We start from the raw sequence: 14,087 nt of genomic DNA on the forward strand, positions 1-14,087 counted from the left end.
GGCTGATCTCAGCTATGGCCAAGAGAGCCTAATTTTTGGAAACCCCACCACATTAGCGTGGTGGATATTTAACTTTGGTGATGGGAGTCTCTGCTCTTAAACCTAACCCCCTAACCCTTACCCCTAACCCAACCCTAACCCTATTAATTACAGTTTATTTCAAAACAAAGTCTCAGGACTCATCATTTTAAAAAAGAACAACACATAAAGAACAACGTTTATTTTTGCAAGCATCATACAGAATATTAAGATGACATTTCCTCAAATGTTTCCAGTAATCATTTCTCTCAGTCCTTTACTGAAGTGGAGATTTGCTCCAATCACGATGAAACCCTGCAAAAGATACGACTGTTATGGTAGCAATGACAAATATAATCAATCTACATGTGAGACTAAGCTCATACATAAAGTATTCCAATGCTCAAATTAATACATGATTCACATATAAAATACATGCATTGGTATGAACAACTCATTTAAACACACACAAAATATTTCCTGTTATATTTTCTATTATTAAATTTATGAGTTTCAAACCCCTTCAGTTAAACAACAGGTGATTTCTATTCAATGAACTTTGTAGTGTCACACCTGTTATCAGGGTGAGATGTTCATCACTACCTTACCATTCCAAGTGTTTCCATAGAGTTCGATAGGGTTAGGGTTAGTGAGGGTTAGGGTTAGAGGGTTAGGGTTAGTGTGTTAGCAACACGCTTTACCAGGAAGTCTCTGAGTTGATGGCGTAACAGCAGACATAAACACAATTTCAAAAAGTTCTAAAAATATTGAGGACAATTACTGGACCATCAAGGACGACAATGTTTTTGGGGTTTAATAAAATGTTTTTGGGGTTTAATATTTATGGCAATGAGCAGCGAGCAAAGGGTGGGAGAGTGGGTTCATATTTCAAGTTAATTTTGCTGAAGATCAGATTGGCCTTTTTAAAAATCAGCTAAATGAACAACTGGGTAGCCGACAGCTGATCAATCCCACAGATATTGCGTGCTTGCAAATCATGCATTGTAATATAGCTTAAAAGTACAAAGCAGAGGTCAGAACACGCTGCATAAACGTTTTGTTAAACTTTTGGAGGATTTATCTTAAAATACTCAGCTTTCTAAGGAAGAAAAACCTCTACTGTAACTTCCTGGACTTTCTGATTCTGGGTTAACTGAATTTTATGGTGAGGGTTATCAATTTCAACTCTCAAATATTTATAGGTACAGATTGTAAAAATCCAACTAAGGCTATGACAACCAAATGCTTAAAATAATCTTATGCTCAGAAAAAGTTGCCTGACACCTTGAGTACTGATTGCAATTAGTGAGAGCATCAGAAATCCACTGGAAAAATGTAGGGTTTACAGTAAAATCTATCAATTTGCCCACTAGCAAATACAACTGTATCGTGTTGAAATCATAACTGAAATCTATGGACACCAATTTAACCCTCAGACTCTAACATGTTTCACAAGAAATACTTACATTGTGATATTCAACCACTTCCTCAATTAAATCCAGCCCATCAGGCAAAGGAATACCAACACCTCGCTTTGTCCATTCTAAGCACAAGGAGTCACTTCATTATCAAGTAAACACACAATTAATACATTAAATTGTCTCTGTTCTGAGTCGTACTGTTAATTACAGGAACCACAGACATCTGCAACATTGTCTTCAGAGGAGCCTGAAGAGGAATCAGCTGACAGAAAACAAAGCCAGGTGAGTCTTATTGTATTGTCTAGGAAAATGTATTTATATTCAGTCATACAAGATTAAGTAAAGCACATTTTCTTTACAATTTTTGTCAGTAAAGAGCAGAAATTATAAGTTGTTCACTTACTGCCAGAGATTCCAAAGCAGATTGGTTAGAGAAGATTTTGAACCTGAAGTACAGATAAATATTAAAAAATTTACCATCAGATGGTCAGAAAATAAATGTATAAATGTTGCAAATAAATCCATGGACTGAATTCAAGAGCTCTTAAAGTGTCTATGATTTATTTATTTGTTTGGCTCATCAGAAACAGATTTTTTTATATATAGGGTTAGGGTTAGGGGCTTATCTAGGGTTTATCTAACAGAGGGTTAGGGGTTTATCTAGGGTTTATCTAACAGAGGGTTAGGGGTTTATCTAACTTAGGTTTAGGGGTTTATCTAACAGAGGGTTAGGGGTTTATCTAACTTAGGGTTAGGGGTTTATCTAACAGAGGGTTAGGGGTTTATCTAGGGTTTATCTAACTTAGGGTTAGGGGTTTATCTAACAGAGAGTATCTCCTCTGTTCAAATATGCATGTGCTTATGGTAATTTCATAATTTAAAGTAAAATAAGCATTACTCATCAACCACAATTCTATACTTTTCCTGTCATTATCTTACTTGGAATACAGCTTTTCTTATGTCCCTCTTCATGTCTTTTTGTAAATGTCCATATAAATTCTCAATAAAACAATAATGGTGATGCACTGATGAATATTTGCTCAAATCCTAACATGCCTCATTTATTATTTCCTTCACTTATCAGTTGCATAGCAAAACTTGCTGAAGGAAAAATGGTTACTAAAAAAACTGAATTATACAAACCCATGCAAAACACATTTAGTTGACAAGGTAGAGGCATGTTAAAAAACTGAAGTCATGTAGTGGTATAAGAGACTAGCCATTGGACGTGGGAGTATTTAGAGGTGAAGCATAAAATCATTATTGCCTATATTACAAAATGCAAGAATAACTATGTAAATAAGGTCAACTTAAAATATTGAAATATTCCATATTTTTCTCTGTGGTTATCACTTCTAGAATCTGGCATTTGTAAATGATTTGAGAACAAACAATCCAATATGGCCATGGTCATGAAAGAAATATCTGCTCCACTGTCTTGACAGCCTGATCAAGAGGTTCTGACATTTCAGGAAAATGAGGGAGAATAGATAATGACTCAGATACCCTATCAGCTGTTCATTAATGCCAAGCTTATAGCAGCAATTCAAGGCATATAGTCTATACTATCTTATTCATACTGCCATAGACTTTTACTGGGTTATAGAAACATTGACAACTGACTCCATAGTTGCACCCTGACCTCTGACTACCTCAGTTTTTATTCTACATCTTCAGGATAAAGAAGTTGCATGATGCAGGATTCCATGCACAAGTCAGAGCCTGCACACAGATTTGTTTTTCAACACTACTGGTTTTTCAGGGGTTAAATTCTGGGTTTCTGTAAAGAAACTGGTGACAATCTTTACTGTAGCAAGCGCTAAATAAATAAAATAAAATAAAATTGAATTTATATTGAATCAAATGCCATTATTTATATCATGTTTAAGTAGACCCAATTGTGTGTGTGTGAGTACCTGCGCAGGTCAGCATGAATAGCCAGTCGTTTTCCTCTCACTGAAAATTTAGCATTAAACTTTGTTTCCTGAAATGAAATGAAATCCTATTACATGTGGTCGGTGATAGAGAAAACTTTGGAGCATTTTTAATCTCAGAATATCAAATACTGAAAGGTTGAGATTGACACAGTTCCAACAATGGTTATAGTTGCCTGTCTGTTTGTACCATGGTCATACTGCTGAGCTGAACTGGAGAACGACCTTGAGGCAGCACCATCACCTTGACTACTGCGGTCATTACAACAGTAGCTCCAGAGGTCTTCACAGAGCACTTAGGAGGCGAGTTAACAGTGATTTGTAAAGAGATGGGAGCATCGATAAGAGCTGGGTTCTACTCCAAACAGACCAGAAGAAAACAGTAAGAAAAGAGAAGGGTTATGCATTTTCACATAGATTTTGGTTGGACAGACAAAAACTATAAACATAATACTGTGAGAGGAAGTCAGAGGCAACATGTGATCTACACAGATTCTTTGCTATTAACTTAGTCTGTACTGTGTCTTTGATCTGCTTTGTCATTAAAATGTTCCTACTTTTTATCTGCTGTGTCTGTGTTGTCTGTGTCTATCCTCACTAGCATCATGATAGTTCCAAAGTAAGTTGTTTTCAGCAACATCTCCAGGTCTTTGGGCATCTGTAAACAGAGAAAATATGATGGTGATTGGATTGTATCTATGTGGATCAATTAATTAGAGTTTGAATTAACACCAAACATGTTTGAAGGATTAGGGTAATTTTTACTGATTCTATTTTTAGAAATTGTTTTGCTGATAACCTTTTCATGAATGATGTCTGTCTGGAATATTCCTGCTTTGTAGTAGGAGAACATTCCACTGTCAAAGAAAAACTCTGACAGAGCAAAATACACCATCCTGTCGTACTCTCTGATGATTGGTTCAGCAGCTTGGTTTATCAGCGTGTCATTCTGATCAGTCAGCTCGAAAAACATCCCCTATAGATGAGTAGATACAACACAATGAAAAAATATCAAAGGTTAAATATCAAAGGTTCCAGCTGAAGAATTCCTTGAGATATCATGTTTCTAAGGTGAAGACTCTGACCCGGAAGTTCATGTCAAGGCTTCTGGCTGTGACCACTGGGTCAGTCGTTAGGGAATAGTCAATCCCAATGTACTCATCAACTTCTGTCCTCACAGGTATTGTCTCCAACATTGCATTCACATGAACCAGAGCAGCATGATCCAGAGCTGGACAGATCTTTTAGTCATAGAGGTTAGAAAGATGGACACATCAATTAGAGAAAGAGGCAAAAACACAGCCAGATAAAGAAGAAAAGCTTATACAGACAGACAGACAGACAGACAGACAGACAGACAGACAGACAGACAGGTGTAATACACCAACCTTTTGGTTGAGGAGGAAACGCATCCCAGTAGTAAGGAATCTTGCCATGAATTGATAAACCCTCCTTTGGAGAAAAATTACACATATGTAAATAACATGTAAGAAGCAAATTATATGTAATTTGCATGAACCAAATCTTATCATACTGACATATTTACCCAAGAGTTCCACTGAACTTTGCTCTCATTTTAGAAATTTTGGCATCACACGTCATGTTATTTATCTTTAATCTGCCATCCTCATCTCTGATCAAATTCAGGACCGTATTGATGTTCACACCTTCAGCTGAAGCGTTGATGTTCCCTGTGTCATAGCTGACATATAACATCAAGATTTAGAATCAGCCTGAAAATCTGGAGAAGTGTGAGGACAGTGAAAGGTTTGTGTTAGTAAAGTCACATCAAAGATGAGTTCGAACTCACAATAACCAGTAGAGGATCTGTCGTTGGAGACTCAGTGTAATAGAGGAATTCTGGACATCGAATAACAATCCAACACCAGGGACAAACTGCAGCTCAGCATGAGTCAAATTCAACTCCATTATCTTCACACTGGTGACAAAAACCACAGTCAGGGCATGAACCATTTAAATTATTTTAAAATTTGCTTTAAATAAAATGCTTATTGGTACTCGGTGATAGTGTATTGAAAACGTCCTTCTTTGCCCTTCATCTCTGGCATTGTGATGTTACTAAGCTCCTCTTCCACAAACTTCTGAGTCTCAAACTTCACTGAAAACACAAAAACAGTCGATAATGCAAATGACAAACACTTCGTATCATGTAGTGCAGCCTGAGATTAAGATGCTAACAAGATGGACTGTTGGTCTGATTGTAATTAAACCCAAAAACAAAACGCCCGACCTTATCACCAAGGTTACATGTACACATACACATGGGTGGGTTAGCTATTAGCATTAGCAGAAAATGTAACCCTGATCATACTTGATCGTAGTACATCACTTCATGATTAAAACTGCGTCTTTTACACATCTCTAGTCCTCTGTCAGTGATGCGGATTTTGCAGCCAGGAGGGGATGCAGCGACCATGCAGGAAGACAGAAAGATGAACGGGAGGGTCGACCAGCAGGAAGTCATCATTAGTCTGAGAAACTCAACCTGAAACAGAAAATCATAATCGAGGTTAGGTCATGGTGTTTGTCACTTCATTTTCTAAAGTGGAATAAAGACTTTATTGAATAGGTAGTGTCCAACTTTCTTGGAAACAGAGCTACAGTCGTATGCTGTGTTTCTCAGTTTCGCAGTGTCACCAACAACATTTTAGTCACAAATATGTTTTTGTTGTACTAATTAACCTGTTGCAGTCTTCTTTGTGTCAAAGTATAACATTTGTACAATAATATGTAAGTAACAATGTCTTGCTGAGTCAAAAAAAGATGATTAAAACCCAATTCTCAAACTTAGTTTTTCTCTTTTCAAAGGGAAAATGAGTAATTATTGGAGGGATGGTTCAGGGGTGAGTACTCCTGGCTGGACTCCAGCAGTCGAGGATGATTTGGACATATCTGGCTTACTGTATTAGCAGAAGTACATTAATGGATGGGAACAGTTTATTAGCACTGGTTTTGACATTTGTTTGACATAACATGTATTCTAAACATGGTTATTGTCCAATTATAATAGGCTGAAATGTGGAACTTTACACTGTACTCCTGCCTTTATATCCTGGTAGTCCAATTAATTGGACTAAACAGGAAAGGTAACCACACTTTTTGGAAAGCAGCTTCACTTTAAACACAGATGACTATAGACTTGGTCAAGTTGAAAACAGTTTTTTATCAAGTGTTTTTTTTCATTATTATTGAACTCACATATTTACATAAGAGAGAAAACTTCTTAGAGATCAAAAGTAGCATAGCAGAAACTGTGTAGCCTGTCACTTGGCTGTTTAAATATAGGCTCTGGGAGCTGCTAACTAACCTCTGAGCGTGGAGCTCTAATTAAAATCTTCAGTTTGCACAGAAGAGCTCTGAGCTGAGGCTACACACCACATCATTGAGCTAAAGGAGCTTTTCCACCCACAGAAAATGCTTCATTAGGAACAAACATCAGTACATACAAAGTGAAATTTGGGATTTTCAATCAACTCTCATTAAGCTTAAAATATCCAACTACTAAAATAGTGGCGCAGTCAAAATACAATGTAATACAAAGTCAAATTTTATATCCTTTGATATCTGAAAGAAACTGGGTTTTACATCATTTCAATATATGATCTGGTTTGTCTGGTCTGACAGTAAAAAAACAAAGAAAAACTCACAGATCAGAAGAAAAAATGTGGATTCTGCAGGCTCTTTTGGTTCTGCAGTTCAGGTTCTGTTGGTGAAGCGTTGTGTGCTTCCTTTTTTCTCTGTGAAGACTCTTTTAGAAAGGACTGACCCCTCCCTGTCTGTGTGTGCCTGCATGTGATCCTTGACATGTGACTGCAGGAAACCAAAATTCTAATTGTATGCATTAATATGAGAAAGTGATTACCTAAGTCAGGATTAAGCTGTTATTACATGTGACAATTTGTTATATTGTATTTCATCTTATTTTAAACTAATCCTGGATTTGTGAGTTGGTTCCTAAATTGATTACATGTTTATGCTGATTTTTTTGGATTATGGCACAAGAAAACAATCTTTAGTTGGTTTTTATCGTTACTCTTCATCTCAAAAAATTCAGCAAGATGGTTATATGGTGTGCAGTGCTTAACACATTCCAGGATATCCTTTACCCTTCCAGGAAGCTCCAGTTTTCAAGGGTCAGCCTCAGATGTCATAAAACTGCGTGTTTTTGTCACACACAGTGAGTTACACCATCACAGACTAAAATCTGTGCAAAGCACAAGATACCACTATTCTTAGGAACATTAGCATTAGGAGAACTTTCAAAACTAAATGGGTATTCAGACAATCCAAAAACGTCTTTGTGATATTTTTGGATGCAAACTTATTTTGAAAGTGAATCAATTGAGCTGAATTCTTTTTCTATCTTGTATTAGCATGCTATGTATTTTCTTTTCATCTGCTAAATTAGTTACTTGTATTTTTCATATTAAAAATAGAATTTCATTCTACAGTGCCATCTGTTTTCATCTTTGCACACTACCCTAAATATCGATCTGTCCAGCAGGGGGCGGAAGTCTCACCCGCGTCTGATCTGGTGAAACCGGAAAACGTCGTTGCTACTTCCGGGTTAACCCACGTGTGCGTTTCATAGGACCGAGCGATTTGGGGTGTAGGTACGGTGTTTTTAACGCAGTTCATCACAACAAAAGCTCTGCTACCACCATGATAGAGCAGCTTGGACTGATCGGAACAATCCGGGACGAGGAGCAGAGTCCAGAAGAGGCCGACACCGAGTCTGAGCAGGAAGTAGGTTCACGGTTCGGTTCTGTGCGGAGACGGAGCTGAAAATGGGTTCTTGTCTTTATTCCCACGGTTTCAGAGTTCAAGAAAACAGACATGCAGTTCATGTCGTAAAGAAAAAATATACAATGTAAATGTCGTATATTTGGATTTATTTTCTACTCTTGTGTTAGAGAGAAATGAATAAATACATGAAAGCAATCAACAACTAACATCTATGATGGCATAACGACTTAATAAGGGGTTATTAAATCAATGTTCAATAGTAACTAGTATCTTTTCCCCCACATCGCCCCTTGTAAATTTGTCAAATGAATTCAACTTTTTAATTATTAAATGTAATTTAAAATATATTCTGTGGATAAATTGTATTTTTTCCTAATGTTTGTTAGGATGAGCCGATCATACTGAACAGGAAGAAAAAGTTTGGGAGTGGAGGGTCGAAAGACTTCAACAGTGGGTTTGAGTTTGGGGAGAGAGACTGTCTGACCGATGAGACCTGGGTGATGTCTGATGTGATGAGCCAGCTCAAGAAGAAGGTGACGTCTGGCTTCATGAAAAGTTCTCCCCAACATTGTAATGTCTCCACTTCAGTCAGAAACATGAAGGAACCGTATAATCGTTAACGCGAGCAGGTAGAAAAATAATATCAATGACGGCGGATACATTTATTTTTCCATGTCCAATCTAAAAAAAGGTCAAACACATTTTGTGCAGTCATGAACTAAAAATGGTGCGAAATGAATAGATTTTGAGTAAAGATAAGAGTTTATGTAACAATTATGAATAAAGCGTTTTCCTATACCTCCCAAAGTAAAAGTATTTAAAGCTACCTGTAAATATAATTAACCAGGGTGAAATATTATTTCCTGATATTAATTTACGTCCGTTGAATATGCGTAGAGGAGTTTGACCACTCTGGATCAGAAGATAGAGAAAATCAGGAAGAAGAGGAAGGCTGACGTAAGTCCTCAGAGCACTTCTGTTCTCTCCAGATGATACTTCTTGTTTTCACTTGGTTCTTTTTTGTAAATGACAGGAAAAGGCATCTGGAAGTTTGCCTCCTGAATGTTCTACAGGAAATAGCCAAGATGAAGGTGAAGAAGTGGAAGAAGCTCATGATGACAGTGATGCTAATTCAGAGGAGGAGGAGGAGGAATTTGATTCGGGTGATGAGGAGATTCTGACCAAATCAGGTTGGTAAAAACTGACTCTTGACTGAGTTAAAGCACAGTTGTGGTTATTGATGGTTGTATTATTGATGACGATGAAGGCTTGAAGGCCAAACACATGAAAGCGTTTCACTTTTTTTGTCAGACACCCTCCGAGACAAACAACAACGGGCAAGGAAGAAGAAGGGGGAGGAGGAGGTGAGAAAGACAAGCTCGTAAAGGCTGCAGCTTTCTTGCTAGTTTGTGCAGGGTTACCTTTGGGAGAACTTTATGTTTCAGGGTCCAGAGTCATTCTTTGAAGATGCATCTCAGTACAATGATCAGCTGACCTTTGATGACATGAACCTCTCCAGACCCATCTTAAAGGTATGCCCACTCTTTTAATAACAGTGTCTTTGTAGGAACGTTTGCAGATTCTTAAATTGATTGTTTTGAACCTGCGCTGCAATAAAAGTTATCAAGGTTTCCATAAACCAGCACAGCTGATGGGTGCTCAGCTTAGTGTGTCCCGTCGTGTATCTGCAGGCGATCACAGCTCTGGGCTTTAAGCAACCGACGCCTATCCAGAAGGCCTGTGTTCCTGTTGGCCTTCTGGGTCGAGACTTGTGTGCTTGTGCTGCTACCGGGACAGGTGATGCCGATATATTGAAAAAGGATTGAGGAAGCGGGTTAGGGTTAGAATAATGGATGGTTCTGCTCTTCAGGGAAGACGGCAGCATTCGTGTTGCCAGTGTTGGAGCGTTTGGTTTACAAGCCGAGAACATCACAAGTCACTCGAGTTTTGGTTCTGGTTCCTACCAGAGAGTTGGGGATCCAGGTTCACGCTGTGACCCGTCAGCTTGCCCAGTTCACCTCCATCACCACGTGCCTGGCTGTTGGTGAGACATTGGCACATTTTTAATAGTGTTTATCGTGACATTTCTATAAACGGAGTCTTTCTATTCCATGCGTTTACTGCGTCACTCCCACCATCTGTACTCTTCACCCAGTCGAGTGAGTTTACCTTTGTATCCAGGTGGATTGGACCTAAAATCTCAAGAGGTGGCTCTGAGGGCAGGGCCAGATGTTCTAATAGCGACACCTGGCAGGCTGATCGATCATCTTCACAACACACCCAGCTTTGAGCTGAGTCACATTGAAATCCTGATCCTGGACGAGGCTGACAGGTGAGCGCTTACCTGTGTAGTACAGAAAAGGCAAAAAGACACTTACCTGAGATTTACACGTGGTTCTCTCTGGTCTCAGAATGTTGGATGAATACTTTGAGGAGCAGATGAAGGAGATCATCAGGCTGTGTTCCTACAATCGACAAACAATGTTATTCTCCGCCACAATGTCAGAAGAGGCACGGGGAGCTTTATCATGTGATCTCTTAACATCTCATGTGACGTGTGCTGGAACTAACCTTTCATTGATGACTTTTTGTAGGTGAAAGACCTCGCAGCAGTTTCACTGAAGCAGCCGGTCAGAATCTTTGTGAACAGCAACACTGACGTAGCACCGTATTTGCGACAAGAGTTTGTGAGAATTCGTCCAAACAAAGAGGGTGACAGAGAAGCTGTGGTTGCTGGTAGATACGACAGACCTTCTACAATATGATGTAATACATGTCATTCATTTTGCAGCTAAAATGCTAATATGTCTTTTCAGCTCTCCTTACAAGAACATTTCAGGACCATGTGATGTGTTTCACTCAGACCAGGAAACAAGCTCACAGGCTGCATATTTTGTTGGGACTGATGGGACTAAAGGTTGGAGAATTGCATGGAGAACTGAGCCAGAACCAGAGGCTGGAGAACCTCAGGTACACGTACTACCAGTAAAGGCTTAACTGTACATGGTGATGGTAAAGGTTGGATTAATAAGGTTGAATCATGAAAAGAGACATATCCTGGAACTTGGCCTTCATTTTCTTAAGCAGAGCATGTGCTGCTCGTATTCCTGCCATTATAGGACTGTAAATATAAAATGTTGTTACATCGTTTGTCAGAACCCGAACCACCTCGGAAACAACCTAATGTATTTAAATGAACAAAAACAGGAGCTCTTTATGCAACTACACAGTATTAAAATGGCCTCAGTCTGCATGATGCCGTAAAATCATGAAACGTAATGAAATACCTGTCAGTAATTAACAGATAAGTGAAGGTCTCACTCATAATACACTCAGAATGCTGAAAATACTCCCATCATGTGTGTTGGTGTGAATTTTGGAATCTTTTGAGCAACTTTTGAAATGCGAATAAGGCTTTTGCTTGTGCTGATAATATCTTTGTTCTGCAGACGTTTTAAGGACGAACAGATTGATATTTTGGTGGCAACAGATGTGGCAGCGAGAGGTCTCGACATTGATGGAGTCAAAACAGTCAGTATCTTCTATCGTACTAGCTGGACAGAAATGGAAGACTGTAGTTGTACTGGATCCTGCTGTCTTGCTCAGGTGATCAACTTCACGATGCCGTCTACGGTGAAACACTACGTCCACCGTGTTGGACGAACAGCCAGAGCAGGTCGCTCTGGCCGTTCCGTTTCCCTCGTGGGGGAGTCTGAGAGGAAAATTCTGAAGGAGGTTGTCAAGTCGGCAAAAACCACTGTCAAAGCTCGAGTCCTGCCAGCAGGTACGTGGGGGGGGTTGAATGGAACCCATCTCCTGGTTAGGCTTAGGGTTCGTGAAATCCTGATTGTATTTGCTCTTGCAGAACGTAAACCTCATCAGCAGCCGAATGTTGAAAACTCCCTAATAATCTTGGAGCACTCTAATGAAAGTTGATGTTCAGAAAGTTCTACAACGGGGATGTTTTTGTGTGTATTCAGAAGTCATCCTGAAATTCAGAGATCTGATTTCAAAGCTAGAGAAAGATGTGGAGGCGGTCATGAAGCTGGAGAGAGAAGAGCGAGAACTCGCTGCATCGGAGGCAAAGGTACTAACCAAATGAATCCATTAGCAACTGTTTTTACAAAACAATGTCATATTGAATGCCTTTATCCTGCCTGTGTAGTTGAGTGTAGCCCAGAAGAAACTAGATGGTTCTGCTACATCGACTCAGTCTCAGAGAGTTTGGTTTCAGACCCAACAGGAGAGAAAACAGAGCCGCTGTGAGTGGAATGAGACCCATAAATACAGTACTGCATGAATATTCCGTGTACTGCAGCATTCCCTGTCCTCCTTTTCTCAGTATCCAAGGCGCTACAGGAGTTTGATCTGGCCCTGAGAGGGAAGAAAAAGAGAGAGAAGTTCCTGAAGGACAGCAAGAGGAAAAAGGAGTTGACGGTAACACTAATATTTAGTTGATCAGTATTTACTTGTCCAGTCTGAAGAGTTTTGTTAAGTTTGTCTCTGTTGAGTCAATGTGAGTAAAATGTTTAAAGATCCTCGACGATGTTGACTTTGCAGCCTGAAGAGCGCGCTCATTTCGAGATCCTGAAGGCTCAGATGTTTGCTGAACGGGCAGCCAAGAGAGAGCGACGGCCAAAGAGAGCAAGAGTTATGGTCGAGGAGGAGACAAGTGCTGGTCAGAAATACATCATCAAATGTTAAGACCAGCTGAGAAGATGCATTTTACAATGTTGGATTTTAACAAGGGTCAAATTACAGCTTCACACTGCAAAAAAAAAGTCGGGGAAAGGAAAACAAATTTGAAGGAATATGAGAACAACCAGAAATAGGCTGTTCAGCCTCTTTAAAAACATCCAACCACCCTTCAAAATGTCTCCAAAAAAGGACTCGGTGATGAGAACGCCACCATTTTTGGGTTAGGGTTAGGGTTAGGGTTAGGGATGCATCGAGGGTTAGGGTTAGGGATGCATGGAGGGTTAGGGTTAGGGTTAGGGTTAGGGTTAGAGGGATGCCTGGTGCTCCTGAAAATGTTGCTTTAAGTGGGGGAGGCAGCTCTTGAAGGTCACCCACTGAAGGTCACCCTAACTTCATGCAGATGGTTATTCTTCTGGAATAAGTGCTCAAGGTTTTTTTAAGCCCTTCACTCACTGGTGCCATCCAACAGTTACTGGGCCGCTGTCCGCACCAGTAACGGCCTTAAACTGGGCCCAGGATTCTCCCGTGTCTTGAAGGACAGCCAAGGGTTAGGTTTTGGCTTTTAAAGGCTGTGACCTTAAACTTTGATCACCGAACATAAGCATGTTTGAGTTTAAATGCATTTTCACTATTTTGCCTGCTAAGAATTCTCATTCATCTCATTTCTTCTTTTTCCATTTTTAAGCTCGACTTTAAAGAGTTCCAACAGTGTAAAATCCAAATTCTTCAACTGGTCTGAAGCTTTTGATCAGGACTGAATGTCAGAAATGCTGCACCTGCACACGAAGATGCTAAGATTTCAAATGTTTGTCTTCATACAGCAGCTAACCATAAAGTAAAGGCCAAAGGAAGAAAGTCGGTATTTGATCAAGAACTAACCAACACAAACAGGAAATCTCTGAAGAACTACAGAGCGGGGTGAGACTGTTGGTCCGTATGTGCGTCCGTCTTTAGGCCTACACCTGTCTCACACTGATGCATCTGTCATTATAGACCTTCATTCACAGAAAAGAAGCGTCTTCAATTTGACAGGAAAAATCCTCGCAATTCCAGGTATGAGCATTTCTGGTCAAGGAAGACTTGTCAAGGAAGGTGAAACAGCCTCTTATACTGGGAGCAGCATTCAGGAAACATTGTTCTCTCTTTCAGGTACAAAAAGAAGTAAAGAGCAGGACTACAAGCTCTCGCCCTTTAGTCTGCTGCTCCTCTTTTGCTTAAGAATAAACACATCTTCACTTATTCGCTGCTT

General features: G+C 39.6%; 2 protein-coding genes across 3 annotated transcripts; one reads left to right on the forward strand and one right to left on the reverse strand.

The window, feature by feature from the left end:
* Positions 1–205: 205 nt before the first annotated feature.
* Positions 206–7,196, reverse strand: pltp (phospholipid transfer protein). Its single transcript, XM_057029609.1, has 15 exons — positions 7,042–7,196; positions 5,750–5,879; positions 5,393–5,492; positions 5,184–5,312; positions 4,920–5,075; positions 4,762–4,825; positions 4,459–4,614; positions 4,173–4,349; positions 3,972–4,031; positions 3,564–3,728; positions 3,356–3,423; positions 1,843–1,885; positions 1,638–1,701; positions 1,485–1,561; positions 206–333 (listed from the first exon to the last, which is right to left on the reverse strand). Exons 2-15 carry the CDS (start codon positions 5,859–5,861, stop codon positions 262–264), a joined length of 1,443 nt encoding a protein of 480 aa, XP_056885589.1. The 5' UTR covers positions 5,862–5,879; positions 7,042–7,196; the 3' UTR covers positions 206–261.
* A 727-nt stretch (positions 7,197–7,923) lies between these two features.
* Positions 7,924–14,077, forward strand: ddx27 (DEAD (Asp-Glu-Ala-Asp) box polypeptide 27). 2 transcript variants are annotated; one of them, XM_057029603.1, is made up of 21 exons: positions 7,924–8,140; positions 8,527–8,673; positions 9,038–9,097; positions 9,174–9,330; positions 9,452–9,504; positions 9,586–9,672; positions 9,832–9,937; positions 10,011–10,184; positions 10,322–10,472; positions 10,552–10,651; positions 10,735–10,876; positions 10,957–11,110; positions 11,590–11,671; positions 11,747–11,924; positions 12,121–12,227; positions 12,306–12,402; positions 12,483–12,577; positions 12,701–12,818; positions 13,660–13,756; positions 13,832–13,891; positions 13,988–14,077. In XM_057029603.1, exons 1-21 carry the CDS (start codon positions 8,057–8,059, stop codon positions 14,001–14,003), a joined length of 2,265 nt encoding a protein of 754 aa, XP_056885583.1. In that variant the 5' UTR covers positions 7,924–8,056; the 3' UTR covers positions 14,004–14,077. The 2 variants fall into 2 exon arrangements, with proteins under 2 accessions (XP_056885583.1, XP_056885584.1); XM_057029604.1 differs by having other exon boundaries at positions 13,663–13,756.
* Positions 14,078–14,087: the final 10 nt, after the last annotated feature.

The sequence above is a fragment of the Takifugu flavidus genome, chromosome 4 (assembly GCF_003711565.1).
Source record: "Takifugu flavidus isolate HTHZ2018 chromosome 4, ASM371156v2, whole genome shotgun sequence".
NCBI lineage: Eukaryota > Metazoa > Chordata > Actinopteri > Tetraodontiformes > Tetraodontidae > Takifugu > Takifugu flavidus.